We start from the raw sequence: 23,538 nt of genomic DNA, 5'->3' as shown, positions 1-23,538 counted from the left end.
GACTAAGGAAATGGAAGGGGGCACTTCTGGCCCCCAGAGTGAGCAGGTCCTATGGCTTGGGTTTGGTGGCTCAGAAGGGGACATTTTGTGATTGTGGACAAAGATCTTGCATATGTACTGTTCTGTGGGATCAGTACCTGCTAATGCAGCCTCATTGTGTACCTGTGAGTGGCTGCTCATGTCCATCTGCCCATAGATGGATGTCCCACAGTGGGTCCCCCATGGTCATTACCTGTTTCATCACCTGGAGGGGGGATAGTGCTGAGAACCTGGCTATGCTTTTGGGTCTCCTCAGGATATCGGGGCCTCAGTGGTTACCCCCAAGGCCCCCTGTACCCCATGTGGTCCTCGGAGGGAACCGGGTAGCCCTGGTCTCACTGCTCCTGATTGCCAATTCCAGATTTGAGAGCCCTGCAAATTTTCCTCGAGGACACTCCCCAGTTCTCTATTTCTAGGGCCACGGTGATTCTGACAGTTCTGTGTGTGGGTGAGTGGGGAAGCCTGGGGCCTCTTGCTTGAGGACTCTTCTGTTGGCCCTTGGAGCTGGTTTTCAGTTAAGAAAAGGGATTAGGGGAGAGACGGCTGGGATCGCTTTCCCTGGCGCTGTAGTACTATAACTGTCCACTAGGTGGGGTTCCAGGGCAGAGAGTGAGAGAGGAGCTGACCCAGCACCAGCAGCCAGAGCCTGGCGTGGAGAGCTTGGCTGGCCGCCACAGCCTCTGTAGCGCTAGTCCAGCAAGGGACAGCATAAATGCATGCATCTTAGATGCTCTCGCACATTCTCTGCTAGTAAGCTCTCAAGTAGAACCCTTACTGTGTACAAGCGACTATTAACAGGATGGATTAATTTCATTTACATGCATGGCACCCTAAACCAAAGGTGGGATGTCTGGGAGTGATTTATTATTATTATTATTATTATTATTATTATTATTACTATTATTATTATTATTATTATTATTAATTTGCTCTGAGAATGCGAGAATGAACAAGAAGGCAAGAGGGCTGGGGAAAACAGGATGCACTGGAGAGGGAGAGCCACGAACTACCTAAGGAGATGTAGGGGCTGGTGTGCACAGTTTGGTCCCAGGCGCTCAGGAGAGGGCATATGACAGGCAGGTCCACCGATGCACAGACACATATGGCTCCGGAGAGAAGCCCCAAACGTACAGACACCCACTTCCACAGACTTTGGGTCTAGGCAAGGCAAGCGCATACGCAGGTGCGGCTCTGGGCCACAAGCGCACACCTCACTCAGGCACTTGCTCAGGGCCTTCTGTACCCAGCTTTGAGTAGGTGGCGCGCTCATGGGCAGGTTATTTATTCGCACGTATCAATGAACGTTTGTACACGACTCCTACTTACCGTCTCTGGGTGCAGGGACTACCGCGTTTGTCCCTGGTGCTGGACTGTCTCCTGGACAAGCATTGCAGTTAGTACAACGCTAGCGACGGACTTGTACTACAACCTGTGTGTGTGTGTGTGTTGGGGGCGTCTCAGGGGCGTCTGCAGCTCAGGACACGCACATGGGTCAGGGGCCCCTCCATGCCCTCTGGGGTAAGAGACCTGGGGATTGAAGCTCGGGGACACAGACATCAAGAATGGGGACCCAGGCTAGAGACAACTGGGAGTTCTAGGAGGTAGGAGGCAGGTTCCGTGCGCTGGGCACAGCTTCAGGGACTTCTGGCAACCCCCAATGGAGGGGGGCAGGCAGTAGGACCAGGACCTCCAGTTCCCGACTGCTGGAAGCAGAAGGAGGGGTCTCGGCACCCGGGAGGGAGAAAAAGGAGGGAAGTAGCTTAGGAGCCAAGCCCGCACCAGGAGAATGCGCACGGTGAGTGTGTGCGCGCCCGAGCGTGTGCGCGCGTGTATCTCCTCTCGTCCGTCTGTAGGTGCGGGGCTCCAAGACGCAGGCGAGAAGGAAGAGGAGGCGCGAGGTGAACTGAGTTTGATCCTGCGGCGGCTACAAGTGGGTCCCCGGCGGGCCGGGGCGGGGCGGGAGGCCGGCGGGCGCTCACACGCTCCGGCAGCGGGCCGGCCTCTCACCACGCCTCCCGCTTTGTGAGCGCGCCCAGGGGGGGTGCTGGCCGCGCGCCCACGGCGCAGCCTCCCGCCTCTATATAAACACACGCATCGCCTAGCCTTGGATCAAATCAGATTGAGAGACGCTTTTCAAACCACCAGCCCTGAAGTCCTGCCTCCTGCTTCTCTCTTTCATCCCTTTTTGCCTTTCTTTCTTTTTTTTCCTCCTTCTTTTCTCCCGTCCCCCCGCCCCCCCCCCCAACAGCAACTCCAGAGCCAAGAGACTACGTCCTGGGACAGACTGCCTTTTCTTAATTGATACGATTGCCCAGCTCGGGTTTTCCACCTCCTCCCCTCTGGGGCTTGGTCGCCGGTTGCGTCCCTTCCCGACCGCAGCCCGCCGACTCCGCACCCGCGCTCGGGCCACCGCGCCGGCCTCGCCGCCGCTCCCGCCTCGAGGTGCCGCACCCGCTCCGGGGCTCGGGCCGCTGCACTCGCCTCATCTGGGGAGCCCTCTCCCTCGCCCCCAAAGTTTTTGGGTTCGTTGGAATTTTTGGATTCCGATTTTTTTTTTGCACCTAGGAATTTGGAATACTTTTGTAAATTGATCGCACTTTCTCTTCGCTAGCTCTCTGTTCCCCTCCTCTTTTTTTTGTTACCCCTGCTTCAAGCAGGGGCTTCCAAGAGGCTTCTGGTGGATAAAGTTTTCCAAAGTTTTCGAGTGTGGTGGTTGCAGGGAGAACAAGCCCATCATCATCTTGACTTGTCTCCTCACCACTCGGAAAGCAGCCCTAAGCCCGCGTAAAGGAACAAACAAACAAACAAAGTTACACCTCGAGTCGCCTCCTGTCTTCTCTCCCTTCTTCTAGGCAATCTTTTTCCTCCCTCTCTTTGCTCACCTCCCATCCTCCAGGTCCCTTCCCTCCGCCTCATATTCCTCCTTTGGGTTTCGCCGAAAGGTGCCCGGACCCCTGGCAGCAGCCTCCCCTCCCCCGCCACTCTAGACAGGCCCTCCCCTCCCCCGTCCCGGCCAGCACAGCCAATCCCCCGTGCGGCCGCCAACATGCTCTTTGAGGGCTTGGAGCTGGTGTCGGCGCTGGCCACCCTCGCCGCGTGCCTGGTGTCGGTGACGCTGCTGCTGGCCGTGTCGCAGCAGCTGTGGCAGCTGCGCTGGGCTGCTACCCGAGACAAGAGCTGCAAGCTGCCGATCCCCAAAGGTTCCATGGGATTCCCGCTCATCGGAGAGACCGGCCACTGGCTGCTCCAGGTAAGCGCGCGCGGGACCCGCTGCTGCTGGGGTCCGCTAGTTGCGGGCGCAGAGATTGTGGAGCCTTGGCCGGGCCAGGGGGCGCCGGCAGATCCGAGGCTCGGGTCCCCGCCCCTTCCTTGCCTCTGCTCGCGCCGCCGGCTTTCCCTGGCATGCCTGCGGCTCGGCTAGAAGACCACTGACGCCGGGTGAGGGGGTTCAGGAGGCCGATGGAGGGGATCCGGAATTAGAGGGAGTTCCCAAATCAGATGCGCCTCGATCGTGGGCGCCCAAAGGGGTGCGTATAGAGTTTTGGGGGACAAGTCAAAAGGGGCGTCGGATGGCTTTTCCCTGGGTTTCATGTTCCGGGCCCCAGTCTCTGCTCTGTCCTGCGTTTTCACTGTGTTACTGGGAGGCGGAGGAGGAGGGTGCCGGTGACAGCTTGAATGGCCCCCTTTAGGACCATCGCTGCATCCTGCAGTGTGGGGTATCCTACCCAGGTACAGCTGTGAGGGTCCGCGGTGCTCAGAACTCGTGTGTGTGTGTGTGTGTGTGTGTGTGTCTGTCTGTCTGTCTGTCTGTCCGTCTGTGTCTTGTGGTGGGAGAGGAAGATGATAACCCTAGGGAAACCTCAGCAAGAGAGCTGAGTGAGTGCCCTCAGCTTTGGGGGGGGGTCTGTTTGCTTTCTGGGTGAGTACAGTTTAGCTAAGGAAACTGGGAGAGGTATGTGAGAGATCCAGAGTGTATGCTGCTAGACGACACACTAGCCTACTCTGTGACAATTCGGGCAGGGCGCGTCGAGGACCAGACCCAGGTAGGTGCAAACAGATTAGCCTGGAATTAACCCCCTCTGACGCTAGACAATCAATGGCTTCTGCAATTTGATACACCCCAGGTTTGGGGGGGCACCTCTGGGATAGCCGTGGGAGGTGTGTTTGGGTATGCATATGTGTGCGTGTTTGTCCAACGGTAGCTCACCGACCTTAGAGGCAGCTTGGATATGCTGAAACAGACAATCCAGCACTCGAAAGGTAACATGAAAGGTGAGAGTGGGGACCTGTGGGTTTAGACAGGCGAAAGCTTGGTTTGAAATTAACAGACGCGTGCAGTCTGTGCGTGCCAGCACACAAAAACACACCCCACCACGCTCCGCCACAGGCCGAGTGGCAGGGGAGCAGGGCAGAGAGACTCCGAGGTTGCCCCCACCCCCCACCTGGGTCTTTCTAAGTCTTCAGAGTTGGTCCATCTCCTTTGGGGGGGGGTGCTTCTCCAATGGGGTGGGGTTCACTTCGACTAATCGGACGAGCCCTAGAAAAAGACATCTGCCTGTTTCTTGTCTCCACATTTAAAGGGTTAACTGTGGCAGTGGTTCAGGCTTCGGGCGGAGAATTTAGAAAATAAAATAACTCACGTGAGCAATAATTCCCGCCTGGTTAGAGCCGCTCTGCGGAATCCTCGCTGTTACACACCCCCATCCTATTTCCTGACCTTTCTATGCCCACCCCCATGTCCCCTTGCCCTTTTTTCGAATCCCACAAAGGTCCCTGCGGATCTGGTGGGCCTGCACCAAGTTAGAGAACAGTCTTGTGCCCCTGCATCCCTGCCCCTTGGGAGTCTGGATCCCCGGGGAGGAGAGACGGAAAGGTGCTGAAGGGGTTAAGGTGAACCCCCCCGTGAATGTGGGGTTATTTTTTTTCGAGTCATTTATCAGATTTTACGGGGGGACCTCCAAGGGCTCTCGGTTTCCAGTGAGCGCCATCTAAACAGAGCCCAGGGCTAAAAATACAACATTTTTGTATAAATTGGACTCGGGGCCCGAGCGGCCGCCCCTATGAAAGTCCTCTTTGTGAAGACCATGGAAACAGCGGACAAATAACTCTTTATTAAAGCCACAAAAAACGCACTTTAATTATAGTTAGGCAGATCAGAGGCGGGGGTGGGGGCGAGGCGGCGGCGACCTCGGAAAATTCACAACCCAACTTTTGTGTCGAAAGAAAAGAAAAACAGAGGAAAAGACGGAAGAGGAGAGACGGAGTGAGCTGGAGCTAGGGAGACGGTCCTGCAGACAGAGCACGGGAACTCTGCTCTACGCACCCCCCCCTCCGCACCCCACTCCGCCCTGACTTCTCTTAAAGGAGCCGGAGCTGTCTACACTGGCGTCTAGGGGTGGGAGTAGCTCTCCGCTACCCTCGGGCGGGGGACAGGAGCGGGACTGCGTCCGAGGCCAGGCCCCTGCAGGCGGCGCGGGGTTCCCGGCTGGCTCCCGGTCGCGCGCCCGGCAGAGGAACATGTGGAAAAGCGATTAGGAATCCGGGTTCTGCAGTCCCTTTCACAGTGCTGGGGCGTGTGCACATCTAGATGGAGTATAGTTTCAGTGGAAGAAAGGAAAGTGAGGAGGGGGCCTCCCCGGGTGTAGGGAGCCTACTACCTCTGGGGTACCGCGACGGAGGCTGGCGGGACAAGGCGGACAGGTGGCACCCCGCCCCTTCGCTCTCGGTTCGCCCGGCAGGAGAAGGGTTAAGTCGGGCAGGGTGGCTACAGCGTAGTGGAAGGTGAGCTTGGGACGCCCAGCTCCCGCCCCCACTCACCGGGCCCCTTGGCTTCTAGGACCACGGGCTGCCGCTGTAGCTTCTCGGATCTCTGGGCTCTGCCCCGGCCCCGCGATCTCTACTCGCGCGGCCGCCGCGAAGATCCGGTTACCTGTGCCGGTCGCTGTGCCGGGTCCCGCACGCCCCTAGGAAGCGCCTTCCCGGCGCTCCAGTTCCAAACTTCAGGGCGGCAACGCCAGTCGGTCCCAGTCATTCCCAGGACAAAATGCTTCAGGAGAGTAGTGGCTCTGGGCCCGAGACTCCAACCTGCATAGGCCTCCAAGGGCCACACCGGAGCGGAGAGGAAACTCCAACCCCCATCTCTGGGGATGGCCTCCGGGCACACACTACTCGTCGCTATAAATAATCTTTGGCCTGCGGCCACCCCGCGGGGTCTCGCCAGCCCGTGGCCTGAAGCCTGGAAATATTTATTCCGAGAGGCTCGGGAGCGCGAGGGTGGGGGAGCAAACTTCTGCTCGGGGTCCAGCCGTCGGGGATACCTTTTTCCCTCCCAAAAGTCATTTGCGAAAATCAGCTTTCCGTGGACGCCCCTGCACCTTCGTTTCCTGGCATTATTTATTGTCCTCTAGGCTCCATTCTCCAGTTCTCGGGCAAAGGGAAATGGGGAAAATGGGGGGATACTTTAACTGGAGAGGGAATAGGGAGGGTTACACAGGTGGACAGAAGGGAAATAAGTAACACTTATATGATGTGAAAAACCAGAGGGAAAATGCATTAGCTCCAAAGCCCACTGAAAAATACACTTGCTACGTACACACACAGACACGTGTTTGTGTGTGTGTGTGTGTGTGTGTGTGTGTGTGTGTGTGTGTGTGTGTTGAGGAAGGCAGATGCCTTGGGTGGGGCGGGATGCTCGGGCCTCACAGGTCCTATCTGAGCCCTGACAGAGGTGTGGCGTGGTTCCCGCAGGGGTCTGGTTTCCAGTCTTCGCGCCGGGAGAAGTATGGTAATGTGTTCAAGACACACTTGCTGGGGCGGCCGCTGATCCGGGTGACTGGTGCGGAGAACGTGCGCAAGATCCTCTTGGGAGAACACCAGCTCGTGAGCACCGAGTGGCCGCGCAGCGCACGCGTGTTGCTGGGTCCCAACACGGTGGCCAACTCCATTGGCGACATTCACCGCAACAAGCGCAAGGTAAGAGCTCAGACCCTCGTTTTAGGAGCACCTCGCTCAAGGTTAAGAAGCGCCAGGGGCCCTGGGAACGACCTAACTCGAATCTGAGCTCCCCCTTGCACACTAGGCTCCTGCACCCTTGCCCAGATGGCTTCCAGCCCCTTGGTGCCCCTCCTGGGGTTCTACCCTGACGCCGGTCGACTGCGCTCAGGGCACTATCAGGGGCAATAGGGCCTGCTACCTGTGGTTTGAACAAAGCGTGCATGAACATGCAGGGTCTGCAGTGACGAATGCCAGTCTTCAGTGAGCCACTGAAATGGAAAAGGTGGGCGGGGAGGGCAGTAGTTCACGGATCCCGGTTTCTTAAAGTTTCCAACAGTGGAATTCGGAGGACTGATGGTTCTAAAACCAAACCTGGCCCTGCAGTCGCACGTTGCATGGAGGTCGGCATGGGCGTGTGCTGGGGAGGCGGGGAAACGTTGTAGGCAGCGGCCCATCGGCCTAGCCTGGGAGAGAGGATGGGTGGGTTTAGGGCCCCACCGCTGGAGGACAGGCGGATGGGGGAAGGGCGAGGGGTGGCAGAGCAGCCCAGGCCCGCGCGGTAGATCAAAGCGCACCCACCCCCTGAAGAGGAAGAGAAAGTGGGTGTTTATCCTGTGGATTTCCCGAGCGGTTTCAAGAGACGCGCAGCAGGGCAGCCAGCGCGCTTGGAGCACGCCTCCCCGCCCCCTCCAGCGCTGAGCCACGGCTCGGCTGGGAGCGCGGGCGGCACGTGCTGTTTGAACTGCAGTAACCCGAAAGCTGAGCCGGCGGCGGGTGGGGCGCCGGCCTGGGGCTGGAAGTCGCCAGAAAGGAGGCTGCACGGCCTATCCACTCCGTTTTTTCCATTGGGTCGGAGGACTCACCAAGGTAGGGAAGGAAGAGGGGCCTCTATCCTCCCAGAGGAGTGGTGGAGCTAGGGAAAGGGAGAGAGGGCTGTGCTGTGGCGGGTAGGGCCTTTCGAAGGCAGTCCTTGTGCAAGGTGGTGTGGTCTTGGTGACTGAGGAACCCGCTGCAGCATCTCTTGTTTGCTATTCTCTGGGTCCTTCTCCGTGGCTGGCACAAGAAGCAAAATCCTTGAGGATGTGTGTTTCAAGAACTGCATAAGATTTCCAAAAGCCTCATTGGGTGCTGGAAGCTGTTAATGCAGTTTGCTGGCAAATAGAAGTTAGTTACTAAGAAGAATTACTGAGAAGAGTTAGTTACTAAGAAGCAAGAGGCTTGACCCTTGTCCTGAGAAAGTCAAACCTGGTAGGAAAAGAAGACAGAGCTCAGGACTCTTGTTCCTGAACGTCCTTCCTGCCCTCCTGCAGACATGGGCTAGTCTTCTGGGTGCAAAGCCTGGAGCGCCCCTTGTAACTAGGGCCTGTCTGGACACTGGACTGGCAGGAGCCTTGTTAGGATGTATGTGCAGGAAGTGGGGCCCAGGTGTGCTGGAGCATAGCTGGCTGAGAACTAGAAGCATCACTGTTTCCATTGTGTGGGTGACCCACCCCTTCTCTGGGAGGTCTGACCAGATGTGTGGAGAAAGAGGGTTCCTCATGGCCATGGCTGCATGAGCTCTAGGTATTAGCCCTGGCTGCCCTGGTGGTCTAGGGCCCACTGGGGTGGGGCTGCTAGAACTCCAGTCTCCCCAGTCTAACAGCATCACCTGTAGAAGCCAGGCCTCATGCTTCTTCCCCGCCTCCTCCTTTGGTACCCCTCCCCCACCTGGGGTATAGGGTCCTTCTGGTAGAGTATGCAGAGAGTCTGGCTCCCTGCCCAGGAAGGGTGGGTGGAGTCTGGCTGGGAAGGTGGAGATGAGAAGTTGTCAGATACACAGAAGTTTGGGAGTTCTGGAAGCCTCTATCCCAGCCCCACACAGTGAGCTGACCTGTTTTCTCTGTCTTTGGTGGGGCAGCATGTTAGTTTGTGCAACTTCAGCGTGTACCAGATAGATTCACCAGGGAACTTGGAGCCCGAGGACTTGGGAGACCTCCAGAGTAGGTTTCCTGCCCCTGCCCTAGAGCCTTCTGCTGAGGTTGCAGAGTCGGCTTTGGAAGTAGGGTCAAAAAGCCCTGCCTACCCATCCTGTTCCTCCCTGGATAGAGCTGAGGGTTGTGATGGAGGTCACTGCACACCTCTCAGAAATCCAGTATGTCCTGAGGTCAGAAGATGGCCCAGAGGAGGCCAGAGTCAGGAATGGGCTATAGTCACAGGATCCTGGGGGGAGCCAGCCCCCCACCACACTCTGAAAGCCCTTGGACCAATGCACAGGCTGCAGCACAGACATGCCCACCAAGCCAGGCTTGGCTCATGGGCAGGTGGGTAGCATTCCCAGCTATTGGAAGTTGTGCTGCAGCCCCAGGCGCAGGCACAGAGCCTTTGTTCTAGATGAAGTCCTTCACCCAAAAGTTACTGTAACACCAGTGAATGGGCCCAGGGGTTGCTGAGGAGGCCTGGAGGCAGGAGGGGATACCTTTGAAGGTCAGTGGGGGAGGATACTAGCTGCCAAGGTGTCAGGGAGTGGGCACCTCCCTCTGCCTGTCCTTGTGATGGGCGGTAGGCAGGGTAGATATGGGGGCCTCTGCCTCCTACTTTCCTTCCTCTGTCCTCCCAAGTGGAGAGGGGTCCAAGACTCAGCCACCCTGGAGCCCCACGTCTGCTGGCGCCTCATTCTGCCTATTTTGGAAGGCAAATATGGCCTTGGTGGGGAGAGGGGAAGCTTAGTTGGAGTCCATTCTGGCCCTAGGCCCCCCATGCCAGCCATTGTAGCCATCTTGGGCCCCCCAAGCCTAAAAGATTGGTGGGAGGCAGGGGTTTGAGGACCCTGCCACAGGATGTAGCCAGTGGGAACAAGGTCCTGCCCTGTGGCCTTAAGAATCCCCCCTCCCTATCCCTACCACTGCAGCTCTCCAAGGGGATTTTGCTGGAAGAGTGTAAGCAGCTGGGTAGCCCTTTTCCAATTAGGGCACCCCAGGAATTGCAGGCAAGTGCTGTTTCCCTTCCCCCACCAGTGCTTTGGGGTGGGTCTGTGGAAGAATCAGGATAGGTGACAAGAGAAGGGGATGTGTGGGTTGGGAGGGGGTTCTTGACCCACCCATCCAGACCAGAGGTGCTGAGTGGGGACTGCTCTGGGTGAAGCAGAGGCTGGTGGTGTTGCCAGCAACTGGGAGATGACTTGTTCTTTGGTTCCCCCTCCCCTCCTTACTGGAGTATAAAGTACACACCTTGGCGTCACCCCTGTGCTGACGGCTGCCTGCCTTCTGTTATTCTTTCCACTCTGCAGGCCGAGGCTCTGGTGGCTTGGCCTGGTGGCCTGCCTGGCCCCCACCCGGCCTGGGCAGCTGCCTCCATTTCTCCTTGGCTGAGTCACTGTTCGGGCAGTAAGTTCCCTCGGCAGCCCTGCCTGCTGCTGTGTCTGCCCATCCACTCACCCATCCACCCTCAGCTGCTGTGAGAGCTGTGGGATTTACAAAGTGATCCCCCCTTATCCCAGTGACATCACATGAGAGGCCGGAGGAGTGAGGAAGTCTGGCAGAGAGGACATTTGTAAGGACAATTATAGAAGATTAGGTCTTGACAAGCCCTGGGGGAGGGTGTCCCAGGCCCTGTGTAGTCAGCTCCCATCCACAGGGAGGGAGACAGAGAGCCCAGGAAATTGTTATTGGAGACATCCAGGGGAACCTGGGAGTGTTCTCCAAGGACACATTCACAACAGAACCTACTTCAGCCCTTCATGCAACCTCACAGGTGTGCTGGTATTGGCATTCTGGGGTCTCGCAGGACCCTCTGCCCTGACTCTCCCTGGCACTCATCCTTTGCAAAATTCATACCTGTGGCTTGATCTACAGGGTTCCGCCAGGCCTGGCTGGTTCCCAATGACTTTTGTGTGGCAATCTTGGCTTCATTTTGGGAATTCCTAGGGAAGCCCCTGTGAGAGACAAAACAGCTTGGTCACTGTGTTGTCTGTGGTCAGGGCCAGCATTCTGGGGCCAGAGCCCTTCCTTTCTTCACAGAGCCACTCCCAGGCACCTTCCCCTGTGTCCTGGGTCTGACCCTGGTGGCCAGCAGCCTCAGATCCAGCATGCCTATGTGGTCCAGGCCTCCCCTGTCCTGACAGTCACCTCTGTCTCCCAGTCCTCTGTGGTAGGTGGTGGTTTCTGGATTGCCCCAGCTTTGGGAAGTGTCTGCCTTGTTAGCTCTGGGCACAGATCCAGAGATGCAGGCCTGGGAGGCCCCGGTGTCTCTAGAGTAGCTGGGTCAGAGGCAGGCAGGGGGGGGCAGTGAACTTGGTGTCCTCTGAGCAAAGGTTACCAGGGCTGGAGTGCCTGCTACCTGCCTTTACTCGGTTTCTCATTCCAGTTGTTCTCCACCTGGGAGGTGCTTTAAGGAAATAGGGGGACATCTGGGTGGTAAGAGACATAGAAACATCTGGCTGGATCCCCCTTGAAACCAGTGGGGAAACTGAGACCCAGAGGAACAGCAAGTCAGAGGCTGATCTGGACAGGAGCCTGATCTTGCACTTCTCAGAGGCCCAGGTGGGTGTGACCATAGCTCTTGATGCTTTCCCACCTGGGGGCAAGTGTGACCCTCCTGCCTTGGAGTCCCTTGCTGAGCCCTAGCTCCCCCTGAATCTTCAGTCTGAACTATCCCAACTCTCCTGGACCCCGCAATCTGAAGAAGCAGTGATTCAGATGGCTGTCGCTAGAGGGCGCAAGGAATGCAAACGACAGGTCTTAAAAGGACATGTTCTGGTACCCTGGTCACTCCTCTTTTGTCAGTCCTGGAGTAGCCTGTGCTGGGCCCCCATAGCCCAAGTAGAGTGTGAGCATGGGATGACAGGAAATATTCACAAGGTTTGAACATTGTGGGGCTGGCTTCTGGGAAGGTTCACATCTTTTGGGGGTAAGGAATAGAAATAGGTGTTAAGACATTGTGTCCCTTGAAAGAAATCCCAGAAGCCACTTGGGTGGGCCTCACAATTTTACAGATGCAGAAACTGATACCCAGAGATGAGCATCCTGACCGTGCTACATAGTCAGCTGGGTGACGAATTCCTGTTAAAAGTCAGGTCTCTAGGCACCCAGTCTGACTTTTCCTGCTATCTTGCTGCACCTAGGTGGCTTGGCTTTGGCTGCTCCTGGTGACAGTGGCCTCTTCCATGTCCTTCCTCTATATGCCCATCTTTGGATCCCAATCTCCATCAGGCCATCTCATGTCCTTCCATGACACATGATGATACCTCTAGATTCCTAGGGGCTGACTCTGGGTTAGTGTGGTTTCGCTCTGGAACCTCTCATCCCCCTCCAGCTTCCCCTCTGTGTCTGATCATGGCTGAATTATCCTTGATTCTGAGGGCAGGGTTTCACTCTCCCTCAGGACCGCTTGACTAGCGGCTGAACCTGGAATCCCAAGGATACCAGGAAGGAGCTTAAGCACCCAGCACTACCTTCCTCATATAATGCTCTGAAGGGCTATGGCAGCTGAAGCCCTCCACTAGGAAATTCCCTAGAATCCCCCAAACTGGGCAAGATGCAAGTGACCCCAGCGACCTCCTGTCACCCTTTCTCCCTTCAGCTATCCTTTGGCTGTGGAACTGGCCCCAGCCATGTGACCCTCTGCCCCTCACTGGCCTGTTTCCCCTCCCTCTGCCCACTGGGAATTGGGGAATGAAAGTGCTATTGTGCAAAGCTGCCGGGCCACTGAAGGGCCAGCACTGTTATTTCTGCAAACCAGCCCTCCCATTAGCCATGCAGGGTGCAGGCCAGGAAAATGTTACCTTTTCCTCCTCAAGCTGACTGCAGGGGAAATTCTCACATTTACAGTTTGTGCCGTGGTTGTGTTTGAGGGGCAGGCGGGAGAGCGGCACGTGTGTGTGGTTTGCATGGGGCAGGGCGGGTGGGCGTCCTCCCCTGCACTGCCCCCTTTCTCCAACCACCTTTTCCTCCACTCTGGGTGGGGAGCACCTCCTGCTCTGGACCCTGGGGATATAAGTGAGGCCCACAGGCTGTCAATAAATAAACAGATACCCTCCCTTGCCTGGCTAGGCGGGAAGCTATGTGAAAACACTTTCATGCTGGAGTGGGGACAGGGTGCTGCCCAGTCAGTTGGGAGAGTGCAAAGCCAGGAGATGGGAACAGGGGCCCTTGGTTACTCAAGACAGTCCTAGAAGATGCTCAGAATGGAAAGGGACTCTGTTTGTCTTTGGGATCTTTCTGGATAGAAAGTGCTTACCTCCAGACCTGGCCATACAGTAGATATTTGAATGGTACAGCTCCTAAACTTCCTGAGGGCTCCACCTAATAATGGTCATCTCATAGGGGTTTATGGCGATTTGGAATTCCAGAGAGTTCTGCTTTCTGTGTAGCCTTAGGTTCTCTTGCCCTCCCACCAGCAGAGAGGGGAGACCCTCATTTTCTGTGACCAGGCACCTGCATCCCACCTCTTTGGACACTTCAGCTCTAGGTCCTGGGAGTTGGGGAAGGGGTCCCCTAACGGGAGTGCAGCCCCTCTTGTGTGGCCACACCCTAGCCTTTGTGATGCCCCAAGGATGGGAGAGCCACCCCCCAGACACAGATGGTAGAGTAAAGAAAGGACCCTTCAAGAGGGCTGTATTGGAAACCCCAGGGACCACAGTAGAAGGGGTGTGAACAGCTTGCCCCTTGACTGCAAGTCCGTCATCACCTGCCTCTGGGCCATCTAGGTCTTCTCCAAGATCTTCAGCCATGAGGCACTGGAGAGCTACCTGCCCAAGATCCAGCTGGTGATCCAGGACACGCTTCGTGCCTGGAGCAGCCAGCCCGAGGCCATCAATGTGTACCAGGAGGCACAGAGACTCACCTTCCGAATGGCTGTCCGAGTGTTGCTTGGCTTCAGCATCCCCGAGGAGGACTTGGCTCACCTCTTCGAGGTCTACCAGCAGTTTGTGGAGAATGTCTTCTCCTTGCCTGTGGACCTGCCCTTTAGTGGCTACCGGAGGGTGAGCACCCTGGGCCTGGGAGGAGATGGCACAAGAGTGCCTTTGGTCTTACGGGACAGGTGCTGGGGGCACAGGGCATGGGTACAGACAGATGAGGGGAGAGGTGGCAGTGGACCAGGTCTGGAGCTGGTGAATGATCCTGCGACTCAGAAGGATCTGCTGACAAGGATTGCTGACAAGGATTGCTGATGGCCCCCTCCCCCTAGGGCATCCAAGCTCGGCAGATCCTGCAGAAAGGGCTAGAGAAAGCCATCCGTGAGAAACTGCAGTGTACCCAGGGCAAGGACTACTCAGATGCCCTGGATATCCTTATTGAGAGCAGCAAGGAACACGGCAAGGAGATGACCATGCAAGAACTGAAGGTCAGTGGGTGGGACTCCCGTTTTTCCCTCCCTCACACAGGGAGACTGCCTGGCCACTTCCATTCCAAAGAGCTTTCTGAGCAGCAGTGGCAGTCACTGCTCCAGGACCTGAGGGAACTAAACTGGAAGCAGAGGGGCATCCTTGTCCTTGTTGAAGGATGCCAGGGGCTGCCCTGTTCTGCCCACAACAGCTGGTGACTCAGAACTGTCTGTACCCATCTTGGGGTGGTCGGGTCCCATGAGCTCCATACTGCCCACAGCCATCTCCAGTGTTCTAAATATTCAGAATATCAACCCATCGGTCTCTGAACAAGCTGCCAGTGGCTTGTTGGTGCCTCCCATTGAACCTGTCCTCAGCTGCACTCTCTCAGTTCATCCCATGGTCCCGGTAGCTCTAGGAGGCCACCCAAGGAAATATAGGCCCAGAGGGGAAGCCACTTGCTAGAGGCCAGCCCCAACCTCGGTTTGAGGCTTTTCAGACTCCTCCTTGCTCCGCTCTCCATTTCTCCAGTGGTGCTTGGTGCTCTTGTCCATCTCACTGCTTGAGTCCAGCTGGCCCTCAGTCTCCTGGCCCACCTGCAACAGGCCCTAATTAGGGGCTGATTCACTTGAGGGAGGCTTATTCACCTCCAGGCAACCTCTTGCTGAGTGTCCACAGGTTTCCCCAGGGGAGCTGGGCAGAAGCTACAGTGATTTCCTGTTTTATAAGCAAGTAGGGAAACCAGGTCCCCTTTGCTACTGTCTGAGCTGGAAGTCCACATCTGTAAAACAAAGGCCTTGGGATGAGGGGACCTGCTGGGACCTTTCTGTGGAGGGCCATGGCTTTGTATCCTGCTTCTCAGAGAACCTGGAGGGACTTCTAGGACTCACTGCAGTCCTCTCTTAGGTCCTCCTGACTGTGACCTTGGACTGCCTCCAGATCCTGCCTACTCCTCTGACCACCTAAAGGTCATCCTTCTTTGGGGGGCATAGACACCCAGTTGCCCACCATTCCCATGCACAAGCACTCTTGTGCACACAGAGCGCAGCCCCAGAGATGTGTGCTTGCTCTTCTTTGAGTCCACTGTGTTGAACAGGCTTGCTGGTGCTGGCCAGGAACCCAGCACTGGGTGAGAAGTGACTCAGCCCTCCTGGGTCACAACAGTGTTTCCCTGCTAGCTGGGGACCAGGCTTCAGCCCCCGTGATCACTATGGTACATAATGCTCAGAACAAGAGAACTGGCAGTGGAGACGAGGCAGAGTCTAGCCAGATGATCGAGAGCCCTGGGTTTGCTGGCAGCATAGGTCGTTCCATATGGCTGCTTCAGGTGGTCCAGTGCACTATCTCTCTGCACTGCAGGATGGGACCCTGGAGCTGATTTTTGCAGCCTATGCCACCACAGCCAGTGCCAGCACGTCACTGATCATGCAACTGCTGAAGCACCCGGCAGTGCTGGAGAAGCTTCGGGAGGAGTTGCGGGCCCAGGGCCTGCTTCACAGTGGTGGCTGCCCCTGCGAGGGCACCTTGCGCCTGGACACGCTCAGCGGCTTGCGCTACCTGGACTGCGTCATCAAGGAAGTCATGAGACTGTTCACGCCCATCTCGGGTGGCTATCGCACAGTGCTGCAGACCTTCGAGCTTGATGTGAGGCTGGGCTCCAGTGGTGTTGAGGGTGGGCAGCTAAACTCTAGGAGACAGTATCTGATCCCAGTAGCTTTCAGTCCTGTGGGACTCTGCCCCAAATGCAGAGTAGGATGAAGCCAACCTGGGTATCACTTGGGCTGCTGCTTATGGCCTATGTAAACAGGAGACTTGGAGTAGCATGGAGTAGTATCTTTGGTTAGAGGCAGACCTTAGACATCTGAGGGTGGGACAGGGAGGTGGTTGGCTTCTTTGCGGGTCTCATCACTCTACTCCCTATTCTATATCCCTCCAGGGTTTCCAGATCCCCAAAGGTTGGAGTGTCATGTACAGCATCCGGGACACCCACGACACTGCACCTGTGTTCAAGGATGTGAATGTGTTCGACCCTGACCGCTTCAGCCAGGCACGCAGCGAGGACAAGGATGGCCGCTTCCATTATCTCCCATTCGGTGGTGGTGTGCGGACCTGCCTGGGCAAGCATCTGGCCAAGCTGTTCCTGAAGGTGCTGGCCGTGGAGCTTGCTAGCACCAGCCGCTTTGAGCTGGCCACTCGGACCTTCCCTCGCATCACCCTGGTCCCTGTCCTGCATCCTGTAGATGGCCTCAGCGTCAAGTTCTTTGGCCTGGACTCCAACCAGAATAAGATTCTCCCTGAGACGGAGGCCATGCTGAGTGCTACGGTGTAGCCAGTGTGGCTTCATTCTGGCCTCAGCCCAGCCCAGCAGAGGGGTGGGGGACAGAGCTAGAAACCTGTGTGTGGGAGTGGCTGGATTGGAGACCAACAGTCTCCGGTGCCTGCCCTCCTCTGGCCTTTTCCCTGGTAAGCGCTCCCCAAAGCCAAAAGGACCCTGTCCTTCCTGGGCCCAGGACCCCTCCTGGCTCCTGCTCACTTGGATCTCCAGCTCCCATCACTGTACCTCCTTCTCACATAGCTCCTGGGACAGGGCCGGGATAGGGCCCGAATAGGGCTTTTATGCCCGAGACAGTGTTAGCGCCAGTCAGCTATGCTGCAGTGTGTGCTTATGGCCTTCTGAGGGGTCCTTTTCCTGCCCCCTTTGTCTTTTTGTTGGTGGTTAGGTGGTTGTGTAGGCAGGACGGAGGGAAAGATGTGGTCTTTTGGAGCACTCTTTCCCATCCCCTCTCCTGCCACTGCTTAGATGGTGTCCAGAACAGTGTCCTAGGGAATCCCATCCAAGCCACCCTGCGTGGAGTGGGAGCTGCCACCAGCCTGGAGAGTGCCCTGTACCAGTGCAGCCAGTTTGGACATTGGAAATTGCCTGTTGCTGCTATTTGTTCTCTCTTCTGACTTTGGGGTACAGGAGCCCCAGGCCTGATCCCAAGTATCTTCTTTGTCAGCCTTGGCCACACTGACAACCCACCCATTATGGGACCCACTGAGTCATGTGGCTGCTGGCTATAGTTGGGCCTGGCTATCCATCCCTGCTCCCTAGCCCATATTTATTCACTATACTGAGATCTGGAATGAATATCCCCTCCAGCCTCCACCCTCCAACCTAGCTGCTCCCCGCAGGATCTCTGAGGCAAGAAGACAGGGTCTCAGGTCTAATCCAGCTCCCTGGTGGGGGTGGATCAGCCCTCCTAGGCTCCAGGCAAATGATTTGGTTTAATCTCAGAGTCAGACACCCAGCGTTGTCGTCTGTACCACTACCACCTCCCAGTCTGTCAAAGCCCCAGGCATGTGACTCCAGAGGCAACCAGAGACAATGGCCACTTCCTGTCAGTCACTGCCTGCCCACATGCCAATTGCTTCACTGGTGAGAATGAGGAAGGGTACAGGTTCCTTCTTCCCATGGGGCTCCATATTCCCTTCCTTCACCCTCACTCTTTGCCCTTAGCCCTTGGAAAATGTCCCCAAGTCCTTACCCCTCTATGCCACTATGTGCTAAGCCCAGCTCAGGGTGTGGGGCGAAGATGAAAGCAAAGAGGTGAGATAGAGAGCCTTCCCTCTGAGCTGGCCTTGGCCCTGTGGGGTCTGGAGGTGCTGCAGGGGTTAGGGGTGCAGGGAGAATGAAAGAGGAGGAGAAAGAGGAAGACAAGGACATAAGGGAGATTTGTCAGAAGTGGTTCAGTTGCAGATGGGCCGTGGGGATGACTGGGTGGAAGAGAAGTGGTTCCCACCACTGGCAGTTTGAGTGCTGGCAACTCGGGACTCCTCCTGGGAACAGTTTGGGGACCTTTGGTGAGTCTACAGGCAATTTTGTCTGTTTTCAGATTTTTCTTTGTCCTTGGCATTTCGCCATTGCTTTTGGAAGTTACAAATGCAAAGGAGCCTTTTCACAAGAAAGTAAAAATCACAGAATGACACAGCCCACTCCAACCTTTGATGGCCACCAAGGCAGTTCCTGCTGCATGGGGGTCCAGTGGACAAACCCTGCCCACCTCTCCCTAGCAGTAGGACACACCACACGGGATGTCCTGTGATCCACGTTTCCCAAATGTTTCACTGGTGGTCTGCTTTTCCATGACAAAACCAACCAACCACCACCACCACCACCAACAACAACAACAAAATGGTAGAACAGACATTACCGGCGAAATAATTTGGGGAAAAAAAAAACCCTAAAGTAGACTCCCTCAGTCTTCCCCCCATCCTGAAACAGACCAAAATGTGTAGAGACTCATCAAAGCATGTGAAACATCTGCATACTGCCCCACAGTCTCTTACCCACAAAAAGGCCAGTGTCTGGTGAGTTGATTTTCCAGCAGGCTGACCCCACTTGCCCTGAACCAGCTGTTTCAGACTGAATCTGTGGGTTGCAGTAAGTCTGGCTCTGACAGAGGGGCTGGAGGGCCCTGGCAGGCCTCAGGGGGCCCTCCATTTTGGGGGGCCAGCCTGGGAGGGACAGAGAAGGAAAAGCTGAGTGGGATCCCCATGAGGGACAAAGGAAGGAAAAGTGTCTGCCCAGCTGGGTCTCAAAGGTAACAGGCATCCGTGGGTGTGCTGCTTCGTCTCGCCTCTGTAGATGTGTGTCTGTTCTGTGTTCGTGTGTTTCATGACAGTAGCATTAGAAGGGTGTTGTATTCTCATTTACATTCCTAACTATTGTAACTTGACATTTAAAAAAACCCCACAGAACTCTTCCTGCCACGGGCTTGCGGATCAAAGCACTTTCAAAGTTAGGCGCTGGCACACGTGTGCATTCTGGGCAACCATTTTGACCCCGCCCAGATTGTTGTGTTATTTTATACACAAAACTTTTTTTCATAAATGTTATAATTTTGTGTCTGTCTTTATAAACTATAATAAGTACTATTTTTGTTATAATTCAAATAGATATTTAGTATAAAGTTGTTGTTAAATATTTGTTATTTAGTAAAATATGAATTGTTCTCTATTGTAAACATGGTTCAAAATATTAATATGTTTTTATCACAGTTGTTTTAATATTGAAAAAGCACTTGTTTGTTTCATTTTGGTATGAACTGGTGCCGTGTGTGTGTTTTGGCTGTCATGTGGTTTTGATGTATATATAATATTCCATGTTTCATATTACAACAATGAATGCCATGCATTTTGGGATCCTGAAAATACTCAATGTGGCTCTTTATTGGCTTCCATAATAAACCGTGGGGACTCACCTGGTCTCTGTTGCCTGTCTGGTCTCTGCTCTTCAGCCTCAGAAGGCTCCCTTGGTCACCCATGTTCCTATTAGCAATGCCCGACCAAATTGTTAGGAAGTTCTAAATTGCATCCTAGACTAGCATGCACTCCTGGACACAGACTGTGGCAGGGTTCTTGGGGACAGGCTCCCTGAGGAGGAAAAATGGCATGAGTTGGCCTGGTAGAACAGGAAGCTTGGAGGCCATACCCCTACCAAGCATGGCTGTGACTAACTGTGCCAGGTGTCTCTGGGATGGACTCGCTGACCTAGAGCTCAGAAGGACTGCCTATCAGTTTGAGTGGGGATAGCTGATACCCATAGCCACATGACAGATACAGGGGCCGGTTCTTTCGTGGCCTCAGCCTCATGCCTCGGGCTGGCGCTTCTCAAAGCCTGTTTCATGGCTAGAGTCCAAAGTTAACTAAGTTCCCTTATTATAAGTCTTCTCTGAACCTTGATTCAGGATGGTGCAGCAGAGGGGCCAGTACACCATCGGGCAGTAGTGCAATGGTCATCTGACAGCTGAAACATTGTCTAGTTCTTCAACCTGGCTGTCCCTGGACCAGGGAAAGGCACAGCCTCCAGATCTCCAGATCTCTTGCTACCAAGGTCCCAAGGAGCAGGCTTATGGGTATGGTGGGGGACACTAGGAGCCAGAAGGCACTGTAGGTGTTTTGGGGATCCCTGTCTAGCATCCTAGGGTGGCCACCACCAGGCTGGCCCAAGAGAAGCTACTGTGTGGTTCCTATAGTTCTTAATGGTAGTCTGACCTAGGCTCTAACCAGAATACTATGGCCAGGCACACTGGGACACAAGGCAGCTGTGTTCACCAGCCGTCAGTGGTCCTAGGGCAGGGGGGTAGTGGACTCTGGTCACCTGTTCCTCTGCACCATGTATGCATTCTCCTCACTTTTCACCCCCTGAGTCTGGATCTAGACCCTCTGAACCCTAATTCTACCCTCCACCTCCCTCAGGGTAGAAAAGGACAGGGGTTCCCGCTGCCCCCGATATTCCATAAAAACAGAGTCCTGCCTGCAGTGGTGGCTACCTCCCTAAGGCCACAGGGAAGTGGAGGGAGGGTGGTATGAGGATGGGTGCCCTTCATGATGTACAGTGGCCTCCTGTGATTCCCATAGGCATGCCCAACCACCAGCAGCAGCAGCAGCAGCAGCAGTAAAGGGGAGGAACCGGTGGCTCAGCAGCCTGGGAAGGGTAGTGCTTTGTCAGGGTATAAATTCTGTCCACCCTGGAGGAATGGCCTCTGTGGCAGCATAGGAGGCAGATGCACAGCTTCGGGGCTGCCCTTGGCCTGATCACTCTGCCTCGGGCTGGCTGACAGACAGGTGGGCAGCTGGCTCTGCCTCTTCCATGTGGAACTAAGAGACAGTGTCATGGGCTACCTTCCCGTTTCCCTCAGCCAACTGCAGCCAGGGATCCCTCGCCTGGAAGGAGAACACAGCCACTCTGGACAGGCAAACAGGGACACTGTTTGTCTCTGGACTGCAGTGTCAGTTTGGAGCAGACTTGGAGACAGCACATTCTGTTACCTCATAGCACTTTTCCAAAACAGCCCTGGCCTTGGCTGGGCCTGGTGGCCCAGGGCATCAAGGGGCTGGGAGCCCAAGATAAGGCAGGAGAAGTGGGGCCAGCAGTGTAAAATGACCAGGGGAGGTGAGAGGCAGCAAGTTCTGCTCAGTTGGACAGGACTTGAAAGTTGGGGGGAGGAGAAAGGAGAGGAAGAAAAAGGAAGGGAAGGAGAGTGTGTGCACATCCTCTATTCCTGGCTGAGGTTCTAGGTGCTGAGAATGGCTTAGGGACAGGGATGGAGATAGCAATTTGGGGACTTAGGGTCCCACTTTCCATCTCCTACCCAGCTTTACTTATCCCAGAAGATGCTGATCTGGACTGGGGTTTGTCCTACACTGGGTCGTAGTGCCTCTTGGGCCTCCTAGGACCTTATTGCCACCTCTTTAACCCTGGCTGCCTCTAAGACTCTCGTTCTTTTCATTGACCCCCATCCTGTAGGGGCAGGACAGAGGAGCTCAGGAAGGTTTTCTTGAAATGGGGTTCTGTGACAACACCCATAGGGCCTGGGTCTTCCATAGAGGTTCTTTGAGGCACGATGGGGTTCCTTGGCTGGCAGTAGCCACATGGCCAGAGTGCTGGCCCACCTAGAGCTACAGGCTCCGGGGAGAGCACAGGGTACTCTAGGAAGCTGGAGTGCTGTTCTGTACTCATAGATGCCTTCCTTGTTTAGCTTGCTTAGACTTTCCTTCTTGAAGATTCCTCCCCCATGACTCAGGCTTAGGTTTCTTGAGTGAAATGTTAGGTAGGTAGGTAGGAAGTGTGACTGGTGGCCCTGGTATGTACACTGGGGTCCTCACTCTGGGCCAATAATTGTAGAAGCCCTAGGGCTACTTTCTGAAAGGACCCTGGTTGGACCAATTTGAATCACATAACAACCCTTGACCAGGAAGCCAATGTCCTCTGATTGGTCCCCTAGGGTGGCTCAGGTAGTACATGATACACAGCCCAAGGCAGAAATTGGAGAGCACTGTCTAGGCCTTTGCACTTTGGCCATCTGGAGCTCTGACTCCTCCCTCAGCTCAATGGTCATCAGCAGAATTCAAGTCCCAAGTGCTAGACAACAGGCCTAGTCCTAAAGGTCACCTGCTGGCCTACCACAGGGTGCTTTGAGGAAGCTATGTGCTGCTTCTGGGCAAACAGAGGCTCTCTGGTTTCTCTGACCACAGGACCTCTGCTTAGGTCAAGGCCTTAGGGACATCCTGACTTCCCTCTCCTTCCTTCCCCTTCCTCTTCCCCTTCCCTTCCCTTCTCTTCCTTTCCCTCCATTCTTTCCTTTCCTCTCCCCTCCCCTCCCCTCCCCTCCCCTCCCCTGTCTTTTTCCCCCACCTTCTCTTTTGTTTTCCTTCCTTATCTTCCTTCCCTTTCATTCTATTCCCCTCCCTCCCTCCATCCCTCCCTCCCTCCCTTCTTCCCTCCCTCTCTCCCTTCCTATTTCTTTCTTGTTCCTCTCTTTTTCTATCACCTATTAGCTTAAAGTCAACTGACTGTAGAACTTAATTCCCATGATATTTTCAACATGACCTCACCACCAGAGTGTCGTTCCATCATAATTAAGCACCTCTTTCATACCTAGAGGAAGGGGCTGCACAGGGTGTGCACGCTGGGAACCAGGAATTCTCTTGGCTGCTTCGAATTCTCTGTAACTATCTAGCACCTCCAGAACAAATCACAATGGTGTGAGCAGAATGTGCAGAGCCCAAGAGAAGGCTGGTCCAAAGATGCCTACACATGCACATACACTTACATGTACATGTACATGAAGATATAGAAGATATTTACATATAGAATTTTTTTGGTGTTGCTGGGGATCAAAACTTTAATATATGTTTACATACATGTATGATTTTAAATTTACTTATTTAATTTATTAGTGTATATGCTATTGAGTGCACATGTGGAAGTTAGAGGACAGCTCTCAGGAGTCCATTCTCTCCTCCATCATGTGGGTTTTGTGGTTTGAACTCAATTCCTAAGGCTTTGTGGCCAATGCCTTTACCCACTGAGCCTTGTCTTCAGCCCCCATATATATTTAAAGCAGGCAAAACGCAGTACACTTCTAGGGATTCATCCAGGATGAAGAGTGGGGCCACAGCCCCCATTAGGGCTCTGTGGGTAGCATCAGTTTTTCTGGATTCTGATGATGCAAGGTTGCTGTGACCTTGTGTTTACTTTTAAATTACAACAGGGCCCACGCTTGAAGAAGCAGGAGCAGATGCCAAGAGCCCTTCAGTGGACCACCGTGCATGATTTGGGAACAAGTGAAACTCAGTTAAAGCTATTTCTTGTAAATGCCAATACTGAAGAAAAACAGAGACAAGCTCATCCAATCGGAGGTAGCCTGCACATTTATAGT

At 54.9% G+C, this 23,538-nt stretch overlaps 1 protein-coding gene across 1 annotated transcript; it reads left to right on the top strand.

The window, feature by feature from the left end:
* The first annotated feature begins 2,377 nt into the window (after positions 1-2,377).
* LOC103726965 (cytochrome P450 26B1) lies at positions 2,378-19,569 on the top strand. The gene is made up of 6 exons (XM_008824710.3): positions 2,378-3,289; positions 6,787-7,011; positions 13,715-13,990; positions 14,197-14,352; positions 15,692-15,976; positions 16,269-19,569. The coding sequence occupies exons 1-6, from the start codon at positions 3,086-3,088 to the stop codon at positions 16,659-16,661; spliced, it is 1,539 nt and encodes a 512-aa protein (XP_008822932.1). The 5' UTR covers positions 2,378-3,085; the 3' UTR covers positions 16,662-19,569.
* The last annotated feature ends 3,969 nt before the right edge of the window (positions 19,570-23,538 follow it).

Source organism: Nannospalax galili, unplaced genomic scaffold (genome assembly GCF_000622305.1).
Source record: "Nannospalax galili isolate Female #2095 unplaced genomic scaffold, S.galili_v1.0 scaffold389, whole genome shotgun sequence".
NCBI lineage: Eukaryota > Metazoa > Chordata > Mammalia > Rodentia > Spalacidae > Nannospalax > Nannospalax galili.
This window is presented reverse-complemented; position numbering and strand designations above follow the sequence as displayed.